The sequence below is a fragment of the Aythya fuligula genome, chromosome 3 (genome assembly GCF_009819795.1).
Source record: "Aythya fuligula isolate bAytFul2 chromosome 3, bAytFul2.pri, whole genome shotgun sequence".
Classification (NCBI taxonomy): Eukaryota; Metazoa; Chordata; class Aves; order Anseriformes; family Anatidae; genus Aythya; species Aythya fuligula.
In genome coordinates this window covers 22754952-22780785 of record NC_045561.1, presented here as the reverse complement: position 1 = coordinate 22780785, position 25834 = coordinate 22754952, and the positions used below count along the sequence as shown (strand labels likewise).

General features: G+C 40.1%; 1 protein-coding gene across 6 annotated transcripts in view; it reads left to right on the top strand.

Moving 5' to 3' along the window:
- Window positions 1–7501: 7501 nt before the first annotated feature.
- Window positions 7502–25834, top strand: part of ENAH (ENAH actin regulator) — an 86652-nt gene continuing 68319 nt past the window's right edge. For 2 of the 6 annotated variants that reach the window (XM_032183932.1, XM_032183933.1), the window contains exon 1: window positions 7505–7627. In XM_032183932.1, coding sequence (XP_032039823.1) covers window positions 7623–7627 — 5 coding nt within the window. In that variant the 5' untranslated portion in view covers window positions 7505–7622. Of the gene's footprint in view, window positions 7628–25834 lie in introns of all 6 variants that reach the window. The other 4 variants (XM_032183929.1, XM_032183930.1, XM_032183931.1 and 1 more) reach the window with 4 other exon arrangements.

Below are 25834 nucleotides of genomic sequence, written 5' to 3'. Positions count from 1 at the left end.
TAATGGAATAACTAGCTGGCTTTTTTTTTTTTAAAATTTTAATTTTAAAAGCTAAATTAAAACAATAAATGCAAAGTTCACCTCTACAAAGACAGACTGACTTTGGTATTATATTTCTTCTAGAATCAAGTTTTGGATAAAGGTCTCTGAAACAGTATCATGTTATTTCTTGAAAAGAATACAGCCCATGTGTATGTAGACCTATATCTTGTTCTTTTCATGGCAAAAAGACAGATTAATTCCTACTGGATTTTGTAATTTTTAATATCATAGTCTCATCACCTTTTTCTAAAGTAACCTAAAGTAACATTTCTTTTCCTGATCATGTTCCCAGTCATTACTTCAAGGATCATGCAAGGATTTCCCTTGCTGCTGGGCCCTTGCAAATCTTGCATTGCTTCTCATTCAGTTCTGCACCTCTTCTGAAAAGGCTTCTCACTTTTTTTTTTTTTAAATACCATACCTATCAGATGCTAATGGTTATGGTTGCTACTGACTTAGAGTGGTTCTAAAACATGAACAGGTAAGAGATGGAAGGCTTTTTATTTCTTTGCAGATAAGCCAATATCCTAGTCGTAAAGTTGTTTTAATAATAATAATTTCAAACATTACAAAGCTGGCACTTCCCCTCCACCCACTGGTGTAGTCACAGCAGAATGAATGGTTCATTGTTATAAGAATCATTTCACTGCACAAGGCAACCTCTATTTGCAATTAGAGGGTTAGAAATGTTCAGCCAATCATGACAATTAAATAAAATGATTGTCTGAGCATCCCTTAGAGCTTTGTTATAAATCAGCCTTTCTTCACACAGTTGGTGCTACCTGCATTCTATTATATACCCACAGAGTCTTTTAGAGTAACAACAACCCTAGTAGAAATAGTCAAGTGAAATGTGATTTCTGTTTGCATATTCAGAGCAAGGAGCAGCTGGCTGCACCTTGAGTAGAGATTGGGTTTATGCAACGAGGACTTGGAACACGGGAGGGAGCTTAGAACAAAGCCACAAAATAACAGCGGAGGCTTTCAAGAAACTGAGTTATAAGAACTTTGACAAATCTTATTTAGTGACATGGAGTAGTTGATGTTTTAGGAATAGCTGGTGTCTGAAGGAGACCAAGATAAAATTTACAACTATTAAGAAAATAATATGGGGAAGGCTGAATTTATCTAAGCATAACAGAGATAAATAAGGAAAGTTTTACAAGGAAGAACTTCCTGACAGTGAAATGTATTACAGATAGCATGAGGTTGGTTTTTAACCAAAACTCTGGAAACAATCTAGTGGGGGAGGTCCCTTTACTGGTAGTTTTCTACCTCAATTTATTTACTTCGATGTTCTCCAGAAGAAGAGTGATGTTTTCCTACCAGGCAGTTAGGAACCCCAGCATTCAGCAAGTGTTTGAAAAAGGCCATATTCCTATGAAAAACATTATTATTTTTTTGAATGTGGACTCTCTACTCTCTACTTTCTAGTGAATGTTATGCTCAGAAAGTGGTGAATTGACCACACTGACTACATTCCTGACTGTACCATGCCAGTCAGTGGCAAACAATCAGTATGAGTGGTTTAGAAAAAAACACTGTGAAATAGGAAAGAGGATAAGATTGTTCTGTTCTCTCTAAGGCTGGAATGAGCAGGAAAACCTCCATCATTGTCTATGTGATTGTATTTCTGAAACATGGAAGCTAAACTAACAGAGGAAGTGCAGAATTAAATACTCAACAGAGACCGTGATTACTGTTGATACTGATGCACAGTCCTTCGAAGTGTGACTTAGGACCAGTTGCAAGGAATTCCTTCTCACTGATTTCAGAGAGCATATCTTAGTTTTGAAATTGCTGCTTACTAGCTATAGTAATAATAATGGCATGTGTTAGTGTTATAATCTCTTCAGAGCTCATTTCTTCACATCTTTTTATAGAAACATTAATTCATTTGGCAAACATTTTTGCGATGTTCTTTCTAAAATACTGAAGAAGAATATTTTTGCAACTGCTGCTTTGTATATTTTGGGTCTCATGCATGATTTATCACTTACTAAATTTGAAATCCAAATTATGAAGTTGGCTATGGCCATTGCCAGAAAGCAAAATCTGCAGTGCTGGAAAGGAGTTAAAGAGGTTATAATCATCTTACTAAGTTTCCACCTTTCTTGAAACAATATTTGTTCCAGCTTTGCAGTCAACAAATGCTAACTCACAATAGCAAAAGTTGTCATTCGTCTATAATCAGGACATTATATTTGTTTCAAGTTATTCCAACTTCGCAGTCAGTGGAAATCAACAAGCTATAGTAAAAACGTTGTCATTCATCTATAACTGGGACAGTAATTTTATCGTAAGTTATTCCAACTTTGCAGTGAATGGAAACTAACCAGCAATAGTAAGTGTGTTGTCAGTCATCTAAAATAGAAGGGAGGAGAAAGGAGAAAGATGGTTAGAAGACAGAACACATTTGTAACAGAGTCAGAGCAAAATAATTCCAGTGTTGTGATGCATTTTGCAATTGAGCTTTTTTTTGCTTGCTTGTTTGTTTGTTGAAGATAAATTGCAAAGTATTTAACATCGGCAAAATTTGGTCCCGGCTTCCAACTGAAAGTCTGCACCACCTCCTTTGGCTTCTGCCCAACTAAACTTTGACAAAAGGAAGAAGTACAGTGCAGTAAACAATGCTCTGGTAAAGTCAAATCGCTGCTGGTGTTGGGGCCAAGAAGCAAGATAAGCAGCTGTTTGCAGGGCTCAGGGCTGTTTCAGCTATAATGCAGCAGATAACTAATTCAAGGCAACTGAGCCAAGTATTAAAGCTAGCTCGGATACGACGGGCTGCAGTGTAGGCATCCCTTTAAGAGTAATAACTCTTTTAAGAAAGAAGTCTTTTTTTTTTTTTTCCCAAATGCTACAAGTGCATTGTAGGCACTTAACAATTATTAATAATAGCTAATTAATAATGGCTCAGATCCATGGCTGTAGTTAAGGAACGTAAAGCATAACTCATACAGAGTTGTAAGATGACTCAAAACCATCTTAACCAAATCCTGGGCCAGCTTTGTGCCTGGACTTTACTCCAGCATAAGATACAGCAGCAGAGTACAATTTGTTCTGAGACATTAGCAGGGGAGAGCAAAGAATGTAATGAATAAATTTTATTGGTAATGCATAACAAGAATGCAGACTGGTGGCAAATAAGACCGTTAGGGGATAAGAGCATAAAATTAGATGGAGGAAGATGAGATTGGTCTATCGCAGTGGTCCTAAATCAAAATGTCACCTCAGAAAGTCAGCAGTGGAGTGGAGGTGAGTGAAAGACAAGGGTCAAAACAACACTCACAATTTATCTGAATGTCAGAATGTCAGAAAAGCATTTCTATGCATTGATTTACATTTGATTGTACTTATACAAAAAGTGACTTCAGCCCTCACCGAATTGCCTACAGCACAATACAAATTCTTTTCATAATAATTTGGGGGGGGGGTAGCAATCCGGTTTTATTCAAGGAATTTTCGCTTAAGTATTTCAGTCTACTGGGAACAGACTGAAAGAAACATGCCATACTCCAGCCTCACATCTACAGAGGTTTATGGTTAGATTTTATGATGCTATTTGACACTACGAGGAACACTTTTAGGAACCTTGGTGGAAAGACACTGTGGAAAGCTTCGGCTGTTATTTTTTTTCCTCTTCAGTCATGCTTGATGGAAGATCTATAAATTGTTTACTTGTATAACAAGGAGCAGGGTCTGCTGGCAGTAAGACTGAGATTCACATTCAGGACTCAGAAGACTATGTTTGATAGTAAAGGATTTACTTCTTTTTCTGGTGATGTTACTTTGCCTTTTTTTTTTTTTTCTTTTTTACAATGAAACAAAAATAGTGTTCCATTACGAAAAGACGTTGCTGACTACTGCTGTAGTTATCTGCTGACTCATCCCAGTAATTATAATTGTTTGTTTTAGCATTCTTAACGAGTTTTTGAGATAGTTTACCCTTCTTGCCTAGAAGATGGTTGAGAAATACTGCATAATTTCATAAATAAAGCTAAAGAGTCTTTGGTTAAAACACCCTGAATGGTGTGCTACACAATACTTCAGCAGTCAGCTGACTCATGGCAACCTGAAATCGAAAATTACTTGGGAGTGAGGTAAAGAAAGGACGAAAAGAATTACAGTACATTTTAACTATCTTTATAATAGTCTGATCCTCATCTTGTTCAAATCCATGGAGTTGGTATAGACGTCATCTCTGTGTCTGGTTGAGAGCAAAATATATATTTATAAATTAGATTAACATAATCAGTGATGAAAATAATATATTAAATTACATAACTGACTTCTGTTTTGATAATCTCAGATGTTAGCAGGAGTGTACTGCCAGAGCCATTTTCTTTTGGCCCACCATTTATTTTTGGAAATCCTGCCACTATCACCAAAGAGAAGGTATTAGCTTTCTCTCTGAAAGTGCTTTGTTGTTGCAATTCTCTCACCTCTATTATACCGTAAATTGCATTTTCTTTCTGTATTAGCTGTACAGAGAATAATTCCAATAGAAATAAAAAATCTTTTCCTACATATTAAAAAAAACCCTCTAGACACCTTAACTAAAAAAGAACAATAACGTTCAAAAAACAACAAAACAAACAATACTCTCCCCCAAAGTAACCCACTCCCCCCCCACTGCACAAACCTCTCTGATGCACATCTTACACTATGCTGTTTGCAGAGCATTAAAGAAGACCAAAGTGATCTTGTGTGAATGCTGCTGTCCTAGGACACTAACCATAACAAGACATGTGAAGATCTCAGCTGTTTTTTTGTCTTAAATACAAACAGACTTTCCAGAGAAACAAAGACTGTAAAATGGAAGATTGTTTCAGGGAAAATGGGGGAAACCTCGCTGTGAGAGGATGGATTACTATGCTTTTTGAAGCTTTTGGATTCCCCCAATGACTCCAGAACATTAGTCACACATTCTCCTCATGACCTTGTATTGAGGGTGATCCATGGTGATGATATGAGACCAGACTCAGCTGGGTTTGCTCAGGAGTAGCCTGCCAAACCTCTTGCATCTGGCTGATGCTAAACAGAAACACATTCTCTTCTGGTTTATGCCTTGGTGATCCTTTTCTCTAGCATTCAGAAAGCCTCCACTGGTTTGTTTGGAGCAGAGACGCACCATACCACTCAACCCGAGCAGTCTCATCCATCGGAAACATCTGAATTCCAGTCCTTGGTTTCAGCTGAGCAACGGGAAATGCAAAAGGGATCATTGCAAAGTGGCTTTTGGGATCTCATGGAAGGAAGGTATGAACACAACTTCAACACAAATTAGAAGAGACATTGTATGCCCCTGCCTCTTAAGTTGTCAGCAGCCCAAGGTTAGCAGCGTGACACCATCAGCTACCAAGGCTTCTGCCACATTCTTTTTGTGGAGAAAGGAGCGAGGTGGGGGGTGATTTGGAGGGCATTAACACCCATGCTATGCTGCGAAAGATGCTGAGAAGGATGATGGTAGAATTGCACAAAGCGACTTGGACACATCTAATGATTGCAGCTTGGGAACACATGGGCCAGTTACAAGAAATTGCAGATTTCTCAATATGTAATTCAGAACCATAAATATATACATGGCCCTAACTCATTTTTCTGCTAGACTGCTTTAATTTCTTGACACTAACATTGCTAAATGGACCTGGAAATAAAAACACACTCAACATTTATAATTGATTTCTGCCCTAATTCATTTTGGCTCCCCTGCTTCTCATAGAACCAATATGAGTTCCTAAAGATTTAATATTTTGTTACAGATTAATTCAGTGGGATTTAGACTAAGCTAGTGTCCAGCATGACTTTGCACTTGGTGACATCTGTGATACCAGCATGCAAAATGGTTCTTCTGGCATTTTTACAAATTGTATTGTACCACACAGTATGCCTTGAGAAATCAAGCTATAACCATGTCTGGTTTGGCTAACACCTGGAAATATAATAATGATTTTATTATTATTATTATTATTATTTTAAGGAGTAACAGTTTCTGGCTCTTTTCATTCCCTCTCAGGCAGACTTGTTGCTCAGGCATACTTTCAGTGTTTTTATATACATGTCACAGTCAAAATTCCTTTAGATTTGACTAGTATGACCAAACAGTCACATCAGAACTGTCCCATCAGCATCCTGATTTTTTTTCTAGTGTTGAACAAATGGGATCTTAGAACAGAATCCTTTCCCACACATCTTCACATTCCTTCTTCTGGTGTATGTCCTAGTCCCATTTAAATATCTATCTTGGATATATCTATAAGATGCATGGATGTATATTAGGTATAGACCTTCACAATTATATTCGGCTGCCTCCAAGATATGTTTCACTGCCAGAATGGCTTACTTGTTAAAGCTTTTATTTGGAGGACATTCTGAGGATACAGTAACCCCAGACCTTGGAAAACACCCGATTGATTCTTGAAGGTTCTTAAGGTCCATGGTCAGTCACGAACGTCCTGAATATTTAATGGAAGCAATTAAGATAAGTGTATTAAGATAAGTGTCAGATTCAGTCAAATCCCTTATTTCAGACCATGTGAACATTGTTGTCAATGGTACCCACTTAATTTTTAAGAGCATGATGCTGCTTTTCTGATTACTCATCTGCATTTTGTGATTCACCTCTACAGATGCGTTTTCATTGACATCATCCCTATGCCAGTAAAAACATGCAAACCTTTCTTATTAAACCGGTATTCCTTCACTTCCATTTCAGAGCCTATCACTCTGATTTCTGAGCTGGTATTTCCTAACAGCTGCTCTTTTAATTTTTTTTTTCAGCCTGACGGGCTTTAGGGTGCATTTATTGTGCTCCTCGGGCGGGCCTGGCAGCGGGGCAGTGTGCTGACCCTGAGGGGTGTGTGGGGGGCCAGGCAGGTGAGATTTGTGGTAAATGTGTGGATGAAATGGCACCTGGATCAGAAATATGTCAAGGTGTGTGCGTATATATATGTGTGTGTGTATATATGTGTGTGTGTGTATATGTGTGTGTGTATATGTGTGTGTGTGTGTATATGTGTGTGTGTATATATATCTGTGTGTGTACATGTGTTTATACAACTCTACACCTTTTCACAGCTGAAAATCTAAGGATTCATGAAGTAAACCATCGAGCCACACACGATTATTTCGCTTTTAATCGCTTTTAATGACGGAGGGGCCGCGGCTGCCGAGGACAAAGGGCTGCCTCCGCCGGCGCCGCCGCACCTGAGGCCCGGCCTCCTTCCCCCCCCGCCTCTGCCCGTACCCTGCCGGGGGGCGTGGGCTGTGCCGCCCCGCCCTCCCCGCCGCTCCCCCGGCCCCGGCGGTGCCGCCGGCCTCCCCCGCTCTCCCCTCGCCCTCCCCCTGCCTCTGTTGGCTCTTCCCCGCCCCTTTCCCCCACCTCTCCGGCCCGTCCCGCCCCCGGCGCCCCGCGGTGCTGTGGCCCGGCCCGGTGGCGGCGGAGGGCGGAGGGAGGGAGGCGGGCGGGCGCTGAGGCAGCCGCGGCTCTCGCTGTCCCTTGAGGCGCCGGCCCCTGAGGAGCAGCGCAGCGCGGAGCTGAGCGAGGGAGCGGCAGCGGCTCCGCCACGCCGGGCAGCGCCATGAGGTGAGGCGGTGGCGGCGGTGGAGGTGTCGGGGGGCCCCCGGCTCTAACGGTCCGCGGCAGCCTGAGGCGGGGGGCTCGGGGAGGAGGAGGAGGAGGAGGAGGAGGACGACGAAGAGGAGGAGGCGGCGGCGGGGGCCGGGCCGGGGGGAGCCCCGCGGTGGGGGGAGGGCTCCATTGTTAGCGCCGCGTGGGGGAAGGGCGGCCACAACGGCACCAACGGCCACAACGGCACCAACGGCACCAACGGCCCCCGCGGCGGAGTTGCGGGGAGAGGGAGCGGGCCCGGGGCGGCCCCTCCTGGGCAGGGCAGAGCGGGCTGTGCCGGCGGCTCTCAGCCTTTCCCTTTCTTCCTTTCTTCCCTTCCCCGTTCCCCACACCCCCCCCGGCACCGGCGGGTGTTGCATTGCAGCAGCGGCGGCCGGGCGATCGATCGGCGGGGGCGGGGGGCTGGGGGCTGAGGGCTGCCCGCTCCTCTGAGGGGCTCGGGGCGGCCGCCGCCAGCCCCAGCCCCTGCCTCAGCCCCAAGCTTTGCCCTGCCCGGCCCCGCGGGCTCGCTGCGGGCTCATTCATTTGGGGCCGGGCTCCTGCCGCCGCTCCTCGCCCCTTGGCTTTGCCTCCCAGGCTCCGCGCTCCGCCTAGGCCTGGCCCCGCTGCGCGCTGGGCGAGGAGGAGCCGGGCGCTGCCCCCCGGGGTGCAGCGCTGGGAGCGGGCCCTCCTTTGTGCTCCCTGCGGGGCACAGCGGAATCCCAGGGACGTTTTCCAACTTCTTGTGGCCCCCCCCGCCCCCCCTCCACCGTGTGTCCACACCTTCCGTGCAAAGCCTTGAGGCTGGAAGCGTGGCGAGGTCCCCCCCTGTTTCATACCAAACTTTATTCCTGTATTTCCCTCTGGTCTTCTTTGTTAACACCAAGCATTTGTATACTCCATTATTTCAACCCTCATTTTGTGTTAGCATACTTTATTTTCCCTTTCCCATATGACTCTGGAAATGATGCCCTGCAAGTTCAAAGTTACAATGTACAAAACCTTACAGCTCCTTCTAACGCAGCAGTTTTGTTTCGATAATCTTTAACATACTGAGTTGACGCTAACCTCACAAAGGTTGATGCAAACATCTTGAGAAGCCCCATATAAATTTGGTTTCTATACTGGAAAAAAAATATATATATACTTGGAATGTGTGGTTGATGCTGAGTGAAGTAAGCCCTACCAGCAAGTCTGTGCTCTCGCTGATGTAACTGCGTGTGTCCTAGGGCTCATGCCAGTTCAGAGGCAGCACAATGTTCCTCTTAACCAGCACAACAGGAAAGTGCCTGTGTTGAACCTACCCTTAGGTTGCTTATTTAGGTGATTTGATTCGTTGGCTTCAAGCAGTTAGTAAACGTCGGCAAATGATCTGGTTGTGTGCCTGAAACTTCCTACCTGCTCCGGAGTACGCAACGTGAGGCTGGTAAGAGGGAAGCTCCACTGCGAGGTGAATGGGCTCGCTGAGTGGCCATGGGGTGTTTTGAAGAAAGCTGACTCCAGAGGCTCGATTCCAAACCTTTTGGAAAAAAAAAAAAAAAAAAAAAGAAGCAAGCTGTACCAATTAAACTACACAAGTTACAAAAACGATGTGGTTAAAGCAGTATTTTCCTCTCTACAGAGGCACCATTAAATTGACTCGGTTTTGTTTAATTGGTCCAGCTCCAGTACAATGGCAAGCTTTCACTGCACGCTCTCCCTTTGGACTTGTTTAGACTAGGATTGACGCTATATTTCTGAAACATGTTTAAACCAATATCTGCACACCCTATTATGTTTGAGCAATGAATTTTAACGTGTATTTGCTGGTTAAGGCAAGTCCTGATGGGGGAGGAGTGAGGAGGTGGATAGGATAAGTGACCAGTGCTTCCTATATAGCTCTTCTACGTGCAGGTATTACTAAAAATATGCTTTTGACATGAATGATGTTGATGGTTTCCTGCAATGCATAAACCGCATTCTGCTATTGCTGTTCCATAGGTATGTATGCAGTTGGTGCTCCAAGTTATATAAAAAGAAATAAATATCAGAAGTCATTCTGAGATGAGATGGGTGCTCCCCCACCCCCTTCCAGAAAAAAACCCTCGGTTTCTGGAATGCCCTTTGGTGCCTACATACGTGAGAACCCAATCTTTGGCCATGTCAAACCTGACATGATCATGATAATTTCATGTTAAGGCCTCACCTCTTGTCTAGGCTGCTTAGAGGATCAGTTGCTAAAAAGCAAACTAGTTGTCCTTATGGTAGGTAAAATGAAACATCATCGTAGACAGCATCTTTATATTGTGAAATAAGAACTCAGTAAGATGCCAACATCACAGCACAAGTTGAACACAAGAATTAATTCTTGCAGTAGTCTGTTTTGTATTTGAATCAAATTTAAATGCTCTTTGGGCAGCATCTGTTAGGGTTGCAGGTGGCCGATAACGTTTATTAGACTTAATATTAAGCATCCCAATTAAAAGGTCTAGCCCAAGAATGAAGTGACTCAGTTCAGGACACAACTTGAACAGCCACCCCCCAGCTTTAGATAAACAGTTGGTTTTGATGAACTCCCATTTCTCTTACTGTATTGTGGCTGGCTGACAAAGGACTGCTCTTAATGTAGTTTCCTGAACGGACTTATAATAGGAACCCAGAAATAGGTGTATTCGGTGAGATTTCCATTTGCTAGCCAAATGGAATGTGGTGGTGGGAAAAAGTAGTCAAAGTATAAATAGCAGCACAATTTTGTGCCCTTGTTCTAGGAATAGCGTAGCTTCCCATTGTATTTATACAAGAAGCTCATGTGTAAACAGAATGATAGTGAAGGCTGTGTTGAAATCTGTGTTATAGAAGCTGAAAAACATAACTACTGGTGCAGTTGGGACTCTGCAGTGAAGGCTAACTGATTGATCTTAAGTTTTTATTTTTTGGTATCTAGCTCATTTTGTATGCTTACTCTAAAAATAAATGAGCTTCCTGAGATGCTGACTTTTTAAATCAAACTGTGTACTGCTTTCTCTCGGGGTTTCTGCATCCATTTCTTTGTGTGGGAAAGAATTGTTTTTCATTAGTGTGCTAGTGAGAAAGCACACTGCTTAATCTTGTTTTGTTACCCAAGTTTCAGGGTTTCAGGAACTGGGAAAGAAACAGTATTATTTTAGATCTTTTTTTTTTTTTTTTTTTTTAATTCTTAAATTCCATTGTTTGTAGAGCTCACGAAATCACAGAATGGTTGAGGTTGGGAGGGACCGCTGGAGATGATCTGCTCCAGCCCTCTGCCGAGCAGGGTCACCTAGAGCACACTGTGCAGGATGGCATCCAGGCAGGTTTTGAATGTCTCCAGAGAAGGAGACTCCACAGCCTTGCCAGGCAACCTGTGCCAGTGCACTGTCACTCTTAACAGTAAATAAATATTTCCTCATATTCAACTGGGAATTCCTGTGCTTCAGTTTGTGCCTGTTGCCTCTTACCTTCTCACTGGGCACCAATATTCATTTCTTAACTCATATTTGTAGCTCACATTTGTGTTTGATAGGCTTCTATGCATATTGTATGTGTGAAGGTTTATTGTGTATTTAGATAGGGCAAACAGCTAAATTGCTGCAGATGTTTTTCGTTTTAGGAAATCATGTCATACCCTCACTCGTTTTTTCAAAATAAAAAGTTAAATCTGTGGTCTCATTAAAATTTCTACTCACATTCAGTAGTTTTTCTGCTCAGGTATGTTGCTCTAGAATATACTTGGTTACTTAAGTCTGTATCTTGTGCTGGGGTTAGTAAGCCTTCATTGTACTCTAAATTTTGTGCTAATATGTTTGATATTATACTCCCTCTTGTTTTTGTTTTTTTTTTTTTTTTTTTTTTTTTTATGTCTTTAATACAGGAGTGAAAGCCCTTGCAGAAGTAACAAAAACACATCCTTCATTAGGACTAGGAATTCTTGAAGGATCCCATGTATGTTTTGTAGTTTTCCTAGACAAGTAGGTATACAAGACCATTATGTTAGTAGTGACAGTAGTATATAGTTCAGTCTACTGCAATAACTGCAGCTACTCAAGGTAAAATATGAGAGCAGAAGCAGCCATTAATTTCAGTGGCAATGTTAAGTTACTGTGTGCATCCAAATGTAGGGCAATGCTTTGGAATTTTGCCTTTATACATTTTATTAATACATCTAATACATGCATAAATAGTATATTTGAACTAGAAAGCTTAATTCAGTTGAGAGGTATTTGACAAAATATTGGAAGTGTAAGCAGGCCAATAATGTGGACTGGGTCTTCATAATGGGAACCAATACACTTCCTAAAAATTGCTCATGTCTCAAGAGCAACATTGGAGGTGTAGGCAGTTTTTTTCAGGTGGGTACAGGAATTCAGGTTACTTTCCGTCTTCTTAAGTAAACTAACAGATGGACTGAGTCATCTGTCTGATAGAAGTGCAGACTTTAGCTCGTGTTTTATCTGTGACAATTGAAAGTAATTTCTGGACTGGTTGTTTCTGCCCACCTGATAGGGAATCTGACAACTGTTTTGCCCTCAAGGTATCTGGATAGAGATTAGTGATTTTTTTTGATAGTAAAAGTGTAAGTCTTTAAAAGATTACTGTGTGAATGGAGGATGCATGAATCACTTTTTTTTTTTTTTTTTTTTTTTTTTCAAAAGCTATTTATGACCACCTTACCAATTATGTTGTCAGCCTCTAAAAATTAGAAATAGTCTGGGAGTGTATAAATCAGGAATGCTCTCTGGAATGCTGTATACACATGTTTTCTTGACTCTGATCCAGGGCTTCATATCGTTTATTACTGGAGGTCAGAAAACAAGACCAAGTTGGTTGGCTTCCTACTTCAGGCTGCTATTTAACGAAAGCCTTTTTTCTACGCTTGTGTGAAGAGGTTATTCTTTCAGCACCTGTTTCAGTGGATGCCTTCCCCAACACACGCCCTGAGTGACGTATCTGCAGTGCCTCGGGCATATGATTGGAAATACTTAGTAATGAGGACTGCTGCTTGCCGTGCCAGCGCAATTCATGCAGAACTATTGTAGAAGTGGGTTATTGAACTGCTGGATAGAGTCATTTGCTTTCATTACTAGAGAGCAAATGTATTTTGTGAAACAGATATTATTCTCTTCTTTACTGTGACCTTTCATCTGGAATTGCTCTTGACAGTTCATGCCTGCTTCCACTCATCAGTGTAGGAATACATATGCCAGCTCTCCAAACATCTAGACAGGTTTGGGCTTTAGTGCTGAGAGAAAGCAAAAGAGACCATTTTTTCCCGTTTGATTGGGAAAAAAAGAAAAAGTGATTTTTTAGCAGTAGCTAAAAGTAAACATAAGTCATACAAACCTTCTTGAACAGATTCAGTATTCTTAAGTAATTTTTGATGATCGCTTCACCACCCCACCCTTCCTTTTCCCTGCCAGTCTTTGTGAATTGTATAAAACTGCGCTGTTTTCTTGGGACGTTGGCATCTCCCTTGGGACTAATAAGGGAGCAAAGCCACTTTTCTATCTGACGACACTTAAACCTGCTGTATGGAAAGCCAGTGCTGTGGCCCTAGTGGCTTTAATTTACCCGGTGTTATCACAAGTCTGGAAAGTAACTAGTTCTGTGTATAGCTCTTTTTGTTGGACTGCATATGTAATCTTTTTTCCCTTTTAGAGATGTCTGCAACACCTAGTTTTAAATTAAAAAATTTCTAACTTTAAGAAGAAAAAATTATATCCAAGTAACTGAGCTTGTTTTTCCTTGCCATGGTTTAAAATACTGTATACTGAGACAGGCTTTAGATGAAAATGTGCAATTTTATTTCAGCTACTGCTGTTTAATTGCTCTAATGATTGATAAGCCTCCACCTGCCCAATGTCACTAATTGCACATCTTGCTTTACCGTAGCTATTTCACAATTAATGCTTTAGAAGTTCCTGAAAAAAATGGGGAAATCATTCCTGACACCTTTTGGCAGCGTTACGCACCCGGTGCTCCTTATGTCGTAATTCTGTGGACACGTACAGGCAGCTTGTGGGACTGCTCCTCGTGAGAAAATGTGGAGTTTTGGGGTTTGCTGCCCAAATGCCAGTGCCAGCCTGGTGAAGAAAAGTTCACTGTGCCATTAGATGAATTGGTAGTTTGCTTTGTCTTCTCAGTTGAACTGAGAAGTAGTAAGTACATGGCTTGAGTAATCTTTAGGTGGGGTTAACTTAGACAAAAGAGAAAGTACACACAATAAAACTTCAATGATAAATATTCAGGCAAAAAAAAAAAAATCTGCTCTTAGTTTTGCATATTGAAAATTCTCTAGGCAAAGCTTGCTTATATGGAGGAAAAAGTGTTGCGTTTTTTTTTCTTTTCTAAAGTTAAGTCCCAGACTAGTATGTTTCTCTGAATTTGTGGGGTGGTAATGTGTTTTTTTTTTTTTATGTTACTGTTTTTCTAAATGTGGTTTAAAAAAAAAAAAAAAAGCTGATACCCCCTGAGGTGTGGGGGGGAAAAGTGGAAACTGATTGCACTCTGGAGCGTGATACAGAAATGTTGTTTTGTTGGACTGGTGTGCTGCCAGAAATAACCCTGAATTCCTAGTTTGCAGCACAAATAAGATTGGAAGGATGTTGTTTCAAACATTCTCTCATTCTTCTTTTATTCACAAATTTGAAACTTGGTTTCAGTTTCCTGAATTAGATCCTAAAGTAATCGATACCTATTGCAGATTCCATAAAGAAGGTGAATTTTGGGTGTTGTATGTTTGAAGTAAATGGGCTATCTAATTTAAAAAAAAAAAAAAAAAAAGTTTTAAAACTTTGAATTTAGCAGAATAATAAAGGAATAAGTAATAATTGGTGTAGGTAAAGCCTCTGTTATACTTGCAGTTTTATAGCAGCTGGAGGAGTATTTTCTTTCTCAAGTCAATTTGTGTTGTTCTTAAAGCAGAATCCTAAAATACGATTTAATGCTTTTTTTTAGGCTACTGACTACTGTCATCCTCCACTTCCTTGGAGATGACACTGATAACAGATTTCTAACTGAAACACTTTGGTGGTGATGTAGTTAAGGGAATGTTTTGCTGTGGTCTCCTCACAGTTGAAGAAGTACTGGTGAATGCTTTATGTTTCAGTTGGGTAAGGCAGTATGCCTTTGGATATGCCAGTAGCAGATATGGTTGTAGATTTTGCGGAGGTTTCCATTTAAGTTGCATTGTTCTTACTGTACAGATTGAAAATGTAAATACTAAATGGGAAAGTGATTGCGGTTCTGTTGTATTTCATGCATTTCCAAGAAAACTTCCAATACTGCTGTATTAGTGGTATTTTTACTGGCATTGGAGGGAAGAGGTGGCTGGTATTTTTAGGTTACATTCAACTTTCTGTTTGGCTCTTTGCAAATCAAACTTCAGCATATGCTCTGTGTAAATTTGTGCCTTGAACCTAGTAGTGTTGCTTCTTCAAGTTGCTAGCTCTTGAAATAGCTCTTTGGGGCAGGGGCGGGGGATTGTTTTTCAGGCACCAAGCTTCCAACTCTAGGCTAGCAAGGATTTGTCTCTTCTAGTTACTGTGGCTGTTCATGTCAGTGATTCATTACAATAAAAAATAAATGCTGCTGCCTCTGATGACTTGTTTTCTTGCTGTATTGTTTTATTCTATTAAAATCTTTTCCCTTTTTTGCTCTCTTTCAAAAGCTTAGTGTCTTTTATAAACAGTGCATAGTGATGTGTACATTTTATTTCCTCTCCTGTGTTAAACTCCTGCTGATATTTCAGGAAAGCATACCAGCCTTTTGGCAAACCTCAGTCCATTGAACAATGCTGACTCTTCTATGAAAGTACTTAGCGTAAGGTAACAGCTTGTTGAATTTGGACTTGAAATTGAACACAGTGAAGCTTTACTATAAAACTCGTACTGGTTTGGAATGCAATCACAAAGCATATTTTTAGAAAACTAATTGGCTGCTGTAGATTAAGTTAAATGAATTTTACAACTTCAGACTAAAAATGGTTATCTGTGGCCTAAAATAAAAGGTGTGGCCATACTTTGCAGTGAAACTTAATCCAAATAAACCTGTTTATGACAGAGATGATAAAGTAGTGAACGATGGTACTGTAATGAAAACGATCACTGCTGAACCTCATGCACATGATCTTTGCGTGTAAGTCTAATCAGTAAACATACTACTTCAGAGCATGTGTAGGTTGGCTGTAGTTGTGTACTCTAGCAAAAAATACTGCTTTTTTTAAAGGAAATTAAGTTCAGAGGTATTTTTTTCCCTAGTTCAGAATATTCCTGCTTTGATTAAAAAAGCTTGAAATGTGATCAGAATGCAAGAAGCTGCTATTACATTTTAATTTAGCAGTACATGCTGGTTTATTTAGCCAAATCACTCTGATGTAAGTGGAACATCAGGATGGCACAGGAAGCAGATGATACTTTGTGCCTCCATTCTCTGTGTGCGTGTATGAAATATGCTTTTAACACTGACCTGCCTTGCACGTCAGGAACAAACCATTTGGTCTGAAATGGAGAATAAATGAAGAAGTATATTAAATTTTGCAACTTAAAGATTTTATGGTATAATCTCAAGGATTGTGGTAGTGCTGTTGCTTGTTCTGGTTTCCATAACATTGTGTGATGAATCCAGTAGTCCTTAGTGACCAGCTTAGTTAATTGCACCATATATGAATTGCTTCTAAAATGGTTGCTCCTTGACTTTTCATCCGACTTCACAACGATTATGAGGTGAGGAAACCTGTACTGCTGTGTTCTGGGGCTTCATTTTGTATTTTTCTGATGTCTTATGTTATTCTTCTAACCTGTAAGAAGATGAGTCAATCTTGTACTTCTTGGTTTGCTATACTCTAAAGGCAGCTTTTAAACTGATGGACACTATTGTACATTTCTTATTTGCTGTATATTTCTTATTCAGTGATAGAAAGGTCCTGTGTCCCTGCCACTATTCCCAACAATAGGTAAGTGCACAAATGGATGGCAATAAGATAAACACAAAGGTGGTTTTGTAGGTTATGAGCACTGTTGCTGTAGCTGCGTTGCTCTGAGAATATAAACAAGACAAAGGTTTTATAAGGAGAGGCAGTATCTCTTACTGGATCAGCAGCTGTATTGATGGGGAATGGGACACATGCAAGTTTTCAGGCGTTCGAGTGCTCATCTCTTGAGAAAATTACTCAATTCTTTGGAGACACCATGTGGAGGTTTTGTACTGTGTGGATTGTGATAGGCACGCTGCACATACAGGTAGATATTATGCTTTTTCATTTTTTTTTATGGATAGCTCGTAATTTTGATTTCTTAGCCAAAAAAGTGAAGAATTAGATGCTTCAAAGCAAGTAAGCAGATGTAGGATCCTATTTAAATTGTCACTTGGTTTTGTACTGCTATGGATCCGTGATGCTTGCATAGAGGAAGTGGAGATGTCACTGCAGAGAAAGATGTCAAAGTGAAAAGGGTGAAAATCCTTTTTAGATGTTACTGTTCGTGTGTGAGAGTGTATTTCCTTTGAATTATCTGACTACTGGAAATGAGCAGAGGAGATGTTCATCATGGTTTGTTTGAGGAGCCCATCTGCATTATTTTTACAGAGAGGTGGTCTTGGTCACTAGAGTAAATACGTAGGTAAATCTCTAGGGTGCGTGGAAAGGGTTGCATCTCAGGCATGACTAATACTTAATAGTAGGATTTTATCTTTGCCCTGTTGAGGTCCCTAGTTAGTCATCGCACGGTAGAGGCGTGTGTATCTAAGCCTTCTCTGGGTGCTGTAAATATCTTACCTTCAGTGCACGTGCATCCCTGTTCTGAGGGACAGTGGATGCAAAACAAGCAACCTCTTCTCCCTCCCTGCTTCCTGTCCCAGTGCTAAAGAAAACTCCCTGTTGCTGATGTGTACTGTTAGCCTCCGCGTGCTGCCTGGGTGTGAACCTGTGCATCCTGTGTTTGGTGGGCAGCTTCCCTCTGTGGGCAGGTAGCAGATTTCCAGCTGGACCCTGCTGCAGCTCCACAGTTTGGAATACAGAAGGAGGCAAGTGACGGTAATGAAGGGGAAATCCTGAGCTATTATGAATTGGGAAATATATGTAACTTTGTTAAGGGCATGATTTCCATTACTTAGGCCTTATACAGTAAGGCTTTGCTTTCCTTAACTTTTGCTTCAAGTAAATTATACTTTGTAAATGATGTTAGGATGAAGACTGAACTGTCCATGTAACTTTCAGGAATCCTTTCAGGTTCGATGATTTATTTATATGCTTCCAGGCATAGTATTCATCACCCATTTATTTGAAGTCTTGCATTTTTCTTTGGGAGCTGAACGAGCTCCCGATGTAGAAGTATGTCTCTAGTTGGGGTGGGTCTGGGGGGGCTGAACTTACCCCCAAAGATCAATCATGAGAGATTTCCTTTGTAACTCTTGGCAAAATACCACTGTCTGTCTTGGGAATGGCTTTGAAAAAGAAGAAAGCAAAATACCAGAGGAGATTGATAGTCCGTATTTTCATATGCTTTGCAATGTATCAATTTCCAAGCCAGCTGAGTGATCCCAATTTCCCCACTTATGGGGGAAGGGGAAGAGATTTTATGCAATTCATATTGGCTTATCAAAAGCTTTCCCTCCAAACAAGAGGAACAGTTTAAATGTCCACACATAGTTTTGCTTCAAAACTCATTACAGATCTTAAATTCAATGTATTCTGAGTTAAAACTTTTCCTCTTTAAAACAAAAACAATCCCTGCAGCAAATAAAAAATCCCCAAACAAAATGAAGCAAAACTACTTTGAAACAAAGCCACGGGCTTTTCTTCTAGAATTTGAGAGCTTTTGTTTTGTGTTTAGTGGGACAAAAGTCTGGCATAAAACGATGAAAGCATTCCTCTCTTAAGAACAGAGATTCGGAGCATCTAAAGAAATTCTTCTTGGACGTTACTGTAGAAATGAAGCATTGCTGGCCACGTTCAGTGTAGCTGTGAACTTTGTCTCACCGTGTCTTCCAACCACTTAAATACACAGAATTTTTTGAATGTAAAAAGTTAGGTGGTGTGCCTCGGATCCTCGTTTGTTCCGGGGACGTTCTGGTTCTCAGGATGGCTGGGGTTAACGGGAGCTTGGCAAGTGAAAAAAAAAAAAAAAAAAAGTTGCATATTGTTTTTCTGCAGTGGGTTCCTGTTGCTATGCGACAAGCAGAATGTCACTTAGTCCAGGGTGTATTCAATCTGTATTCCCCGCACACAGCTCTGCACGTTCGGTTTATGCTCTACCAGGAGGCCACGTTGCTGACTTCCTGCAGGACTGTAGGACGAAGTATGTATCGCAGGTTGTGTTCTGGGGCTTGCTGTGACCGCGCACACGTCGGCACGCTTGCACGGCCTTTCTTTGTTGCTGCATGCATGGGACACCTGTGCGGCACAGGCAGACAAAAAGGGCCGACGGTTGTGTTCCTGGGGGTGGGACGATATTGCCAAGCAACATGCTAAGGCTTCAAAAGGGAGGCATTTCTTCTGTGGAAAAACCTCAGGCTATGAATTTTGAAAACATTTGAAACATGATGCAGAGAAAGTTAACGCAGGTGGTATGCTCTATGAATCTTCAAATCAAAAAATCCAGTTAATTTTTAATGTTTAGAATCAACTTTGATATTTGAATATGTTGACATCTCCCTTCCCTGTCTGAAACCAAGGCTCTCCCCCCAAAAAAAACAACCAGTGGCAGCATCCAAACTCTTCAGCCTCCCCCCATTCACTGTAGATGGATGGATTCCGGAATGCTAAAGATGCATTTGGGGGAAATTAGGTTCTGTGCCTCTCAAACCGGTAATGGACAAACGACAGTGTTGGCAAGGCATTATTCCATAATCACATTAGACTTTCATAGTGGAAAAGAAGTCAGAAATAATATTTGAAGGCTAGGAGGACGTTAATTTGATCTTTGCTTCAAAAAAATGTCATGCTGCATGAATGGCAAATACAGAATTTGAAAGCTGCAGATACTTCTTACTGTGCTTGTAAGAATAAAATTGCAGTCTTACCTGATACGACATTTATCTTATACACTAACAGGTCTTATTTTTAAGCGCTTCTCTGAATTTTGTTCTGGATTTTGAAATTTTTGATTTTATGAAATCTAAACTGAAATTAAGTTAGACACTAAAATAAGCAGGTCAAACAGTGTTACTTTTTCTGCTCTTAAAATTGAGATACGCCACTACCTAACATCTCTTTCAGTTGTCAGTCTGAAGCAGATTGGTAAGCATGTCTTTTTTAAAGTTAAGCTTACTTATGTGTGGCTTCTTGATAAAGTAAAAGTGGAAGAGTCAAAATGAAGTTAAGAAACATCAGAAATACCATGAAGAAAAAACAGAAATACCTTGTAGTACTGTTCTCTTCCTTGTTTTACCAAGGATATGCCTCTGATGCATGAAGTATCACTAAAGGAAAGGCAGTATTTAATAATACCATTTTCTTCCATAAGTTTGCTGCTTAATTCAGGGCTAAGTGTTCAAGCATTGCGTGTTCCCAGGTACAAGCAGTAAGTACAATCTCTCAGTGTACACAACCGAGTCTGATGCAATGTAAAACACTCTCATGGCATTCTGTGTTGGGTGAGATCAATATGGAGCTCTGTTACAGAAAAATGATGTCATGACGTGGGTAGGAGATACTTCATTTTTTTTGATCTTCTTATTTGGAAAAGTGAATCCATGCTGTTGTTTCAGAATTATTGTCACAAATTCGAGTACTGCCTGTAGCTTTTAACATTGTAGTGGCTTGTTTTAATGGTATCCTTTGGCACAAGAAATGGTAGGAACTTAAAAAAACTGCCTTCTCGAGGATGCTCCGTGTGTGGGGAGGAAGTAGGTCAGTTGTGAAGCTACTTTATCTGTAACTTGAATGAAACTATCTTATTTTTAACGTGCAGAAGGTCTAGTGTATGCATGGGAAACTTGGAGATTTGAGATGCAAGTTGTAAGTAGTGCTGAGGTCGGTTATTTAAGTACGTCTGAAAGAAGCTCCAAGTAGAAAATGGGTCTTCTAAAACATCTTTGGTTTTATGATAAACAGCACTTACAAGTTAAAAGCTTTAAAATACAAATCCATTTATTTTTGTTTTCAGTTGTCTAACATACTCCTCTACTGTTACTTAATTAGATCCCAATTCCAACTGTAATGTTGCTAGAAGACTGACTGAGTTTGTGTTGTAATGTAGCCTACCCTTTTCCTTTTTTCTCCAAGTCTGGTAATGGCTGTGATTTTGCTGAGAGCACCCAAGCTTAAAGAAAAATCAAAAGTACAAAGTTGGGGCAGACACATTTGCCCCCCTCCCCTCTCAACAAACACCCCTCCCCAAACAAACTAACAAAAAAACCTAGGAACAAACACTGTTCAAAATCTTTTGTTCCCTCCAAATGTATTTGTGGTCTGTCATATTAACCTACCAGCTCTTGTTCATTAATACGTGTATGCAAATGCCAAATTATGTAAGCACTTTGCTGAAGTACTTGAACTCACCCCCAGTAGGGGCTGGATTCTGATTTGCAGGAAGAATTAGGTGGTTGTTTCAAGGCTGCTTTTTTTTTTTTTTTTTTCCTTGGTTGTCTTTCTATGTTGCAGAGGTTGGAAAGCCTGTAATGAAAGGGAAACACTTGACGAGAGGATCATTTCATGGTCTCATGGTTTTCTGTAAGAACTGACTACTTTTGCTATATTAAGGAGTTTCTGTCCTTTGGTATTAGTTGAGTTGTTCAGAGTTGTCAAGATGCTTAATAACTATTTCCTGACTTGTTATCCTATTGACTAACTTTAGACTGTCAGCCTGAACTTAAAAATGTTAATTTTTTTCAGTGTATTCCTTAATCCTTCATACATACATACTTATATACATACATAAAGCATCATACAGCCATTTGAAGGCAAAGGGCCCTAGGTCATCTTGGATTAAATGATTGAGATCAGATTTGGTGCACCAGTTACTGTGCTTCAGCTCTCCATTGGAGAAAACAATTTCCTATCTGTTCATCCCTTAATTTCTAATCCTTACTCACTTTTTTTTTAAACATGTGTGTTCAAGCTTGAGCTTCTCAAATGCAATATTTAGTGAGATTGTGCATAACCTTCAGGTAGATTTTACATTTGGTATTCAGAACAAGGTTTGACTAATGTGTAAAAAGTCACTGAACATTGAAGTGATGAAGAAAAATAGTATCTGGTCATCCACTCAGTAGTCCATTTATTGAAGACAGGAAGTCTGTTTAAAGAGGTGACAAAGGTGAGAGGAGTAAGTATACAACTAAGATTACTTGACTTTCTAACTGTGAGTTACTCTTTCCTCTTACTTATAAGCAACCAAAATTTCGGGTATTTTTTTTTTTTTAACTTGGAAAATTACTTTTTAAACTACAGAACAGTAATTTCTCAAGTTCTTTAACAACAGGGGTGGTAAACCAAATACAGTGTGCTGTAATATTTGAAGTGTGCACAGGCTGCCAAGAGACTTGGAACAGCTAGATTCACAACTGTGTATGCTACCTGAATTCAGCATAGTTCTTACAAGTTCCTGTTCTGTTTGTAGACCGTGCACTTGAAGGAAGCTGAAAACTACGATTACAGTTGCATGCTTACCAGACAAGAGTACTGAAACCAAGGAATCTACATTCTGCTCATGCTGTGCATTATCAGGCCCTGTGGTGGTTTGATGATGCTTTGCATTTCTGTCTTGATCTCTCCTTTACTGTGTAGCTGGAAGACAGGTGATGTTCATCTGTCTTATGTAGTGGGACACTTAGAAGCTTAGAGATGCAACTGCTCTTTAATTATGGGATAGGTAGCTTTGTATGTGTTTTGGCTATATGGCAGGTGCAGACCTGGTTATTAAGGGAGGGAAGTGTGGTACCCTCCGTGCAGGAGCAGCTTTTCAAAATAACTTCATGCTCTCTGATTATATCTTGGGAGACTGGGGAAAAATGATACCAGGGAACAGGCTGGGCAGACAGAATGTGCCAGAAAAATCTATTTAGTCTATAGACTGTTGTTTGGGCACCTTAGTGAAAAACATCTCTCTGATCTGAGATAGCATCACCTTTTTCAGGAAGCTTACTGTTCTGAATTCTTCAGTGTTTTATCTCAAAATTTTTGGCCAAGTCTCTGCTCAGCTTGGAATAGAATTTGTTCAGCATAAACTGCACAACCGTAGTCTTCTGAAGACTGAGGTATTATGGTCAGGGCTTTCTCACAGGGGAATAAATTATATATATTCAGACACGAAGTATACAAAGAAGTCATTTGTTGATGTAAAGTTGAAGCTTGCAGTTCCTTGTACAGTTGAAAATGTGAGCTTTGTAAGAAGCAATGTGGAGCTATACCTGTGAGTATCACTGATGGCATTGCAGAGAAGAGACATAATGAGTGAGAATAGTGCTAGATTCCCTGGTGCTGTCTGAGGCATCAAATTGAGGAAGAATGCTGCCTTGGGGTCCAAGTAATGTGTAGTTTTTTATGGGGCAAGATGTTGAGTCAGGTTACAGCCTACTGATAATAACCTGAATGAGAGGGAGGTGAGGTTGGTTTTGCAAAAATAACTCCCTTTTTACTTCACCTCTTTGCTTACTGAAGTTACATAGCTACAGTATATTTCAGATTGCTTTCCCTTAGTCACACTTCCCATGTGTTGCATGCTTCTGATTAAAGTCCCTTCAGTTTGATCCAGGCTGTTACCTGCTGCAGTGGATTGTGCCTAAGTAGTGGACTGAATCTAACATGTTCTGACTTTCAGGAGAAACTTCAGGTTTTTATTAGAAGATGGGTATTGTTTTAGCTCTCTACATTGTTTAAAAACCTTGAAGGAAAGTATAGTGCATTGGAGAATGTTTTTGACTTGCCGTCTGTATGTTCTTCTCATAGACTATAAGCTAATTGTTTTTAGAGCAGAATATTTTACTTGAAAATAAATCCGACTGAAGCTCTTTTGTTTTGCATTGTGAGAGCTAATTTAGCGGAGATATAATTAGCAGTAGTCATGGCTTTTGTGTCTAGCAGAAATGCTACCTGAAAAGATAGGTGCAGTTTGCCTTCTTTGTACATGGCTTATTTGCATTTGATAACAGACAAAGCGTTGGAAATATCACTAGCCAGTGCTACTCATTTTCTGGGTAGCTAGTTGGTAGACGTAGTAGATAAACCCTGAGACTAGTAATCATGGATTACTTATTATTAAAACTTGATGAATTTTCATTAAAAATTGCTGACTGAAAAATTACTTAAAATTGTAGAAACCTTTTAGTTTTAGTGCTTTTCTTCTCTGTTGCGACAGGATACTGTGAGTAGTTGCATTTTTTTGCAGAGTTCCTTTAATCTGCTGTACACTGCTAGGCATCTTTAGATTTATGTGAGTAACTCCATGCTGAAGTTTCTCCCTATCAGATGTTAGACTTGAAACACTTAATAGAAAATATGGAAGAACAGATCAAAAAGTGAATGGGAGTTGGGTGGGTGTCCAGTCTTTTCACCAAGTTCTAGGGGAATGCATGTACAGAAAAAAATTCATTTAACATATGGAATAAAATCCAGAGGTGTGAAGTAAATGTTTGTTTTTTTTTTTTTTTTTAGTGGTAGGATTGTTTTCCATTCAAAAACGATCCTTGCTTTTTCACTCTTGTGTATCTATCTTACCTAGTAGGGCCAGCAAAGAGACAAATTAAAATGTGAAATAGATGCTTCGTTTTTAAATCTCTATCAGTGAGTTCTTAACAAAACAAATGCTTTCTTTTCACTTGGCAGTTGACATCTGTGTTAGCTCAACCTGCAGAGCTCGCTTTCTAGATGATTGTTCAGGAATTACAAATATCTGTAGGTGGGGTGATCTGGAGAACGTATCCCAGGCAATCTCTATAACTTGGGTTTGTAGCCCAGAGGTCATGGGGGTGCTAACAAAAAAATTAATGAGATAAAGAGAAATTGATTGTTATATTTTATTTTTTAAGCACCTGTCACTGCAAATAGCTGTTTATAGCGTTTTATGTGTTTTAGTTCAATAGCTGAGCTCGGTTTAGGGTTTTGGAATTTAATTATGTTTGGTCAGAATAAATGTTGTGTATGAAGCTCATTATCTGATGTGTGCTTTGTCTAAATTTCAGAAATGCTGATGAATGATGTTTAGCACTTGCTAAAGCTGTAGTTCAATGCAAGCTTTGTGGAAATTAGAAGTAGAATCTTTTTTTTTTGTCTAAAGCTACATATTTGGTTCTCTCCTGTAATTGTCTTAAATCTTGAAGTTAATTGAACATTATTATTGAACAATTGAATGTTATGTCTTGGAATGCCAATTAAAGCTATACAAGAATGATGTTTTATTCTTGTAAAGAAGCTTAATATTTCTTTGTGATTACAATTAACTGGACGCATGCCAGCTGAACTGTCAATCCTAAGTTTCATTGGCATTTTAAAATTCCTCGATATGTCTTGTCTGCAAAATGGGTTCTTGTCTAAAATGTGAGCTTTTGTTTTCTAATTTTGAAGTGCCTTGATCTACAGTTTAGGTAAGACTTTGTCAACTTGAACCACTTGAGAAGCTCTTTTCTTGAATTCATTTTCAGAGGTTATAATTGAAAATGCCATTTTAAAAAGAGGCTTCAGGAAGCCCCTAGATGAGCATTCCCACAGTTTGGGGGAGACTTGAGTGACACAGGCTGTGTGCTCCATGTGACTGGTGAAAAATGCTAGGATTACTTGCAGCTCTGTTTGAGATGTGGAATGCACTGCATCTATTGTTAGCTCTCCAACTGGAGCAGGATTGTTTTTCTCTTCTGACATCATCTAGCAGCACTGCTGCATGCAATTTTTTGAGCAGTTAAAGGTAATAGCACTGGGAAACTGTCTTTCAGCAGCCCTGGGGAAACTGAGATGTGGGAGACCATAACATGCCTGTTTTTTGGTTTAAAATTCTTAAGAATATGGCAGGCTGTATATCTCTAAAAGCCTATAAAGTTCACTGTGTTTAGCTCCCCTTTTTGGGGTGGTGTCTCTTGGAAGTCTAAGCACTCTTTTTGGGCAACTCCACACTACTGAGATTATGCACTGTGTGTGTTTGCACCATAGTAGTGAGGACAATTGTTGCCATGTAGCCTGTAAATAAATACAGCAGTCACAAAACCACATAATAATGTTTCTTTGTTGTTTGTAGCAAAAAATATAGTATTTTCTTCCTC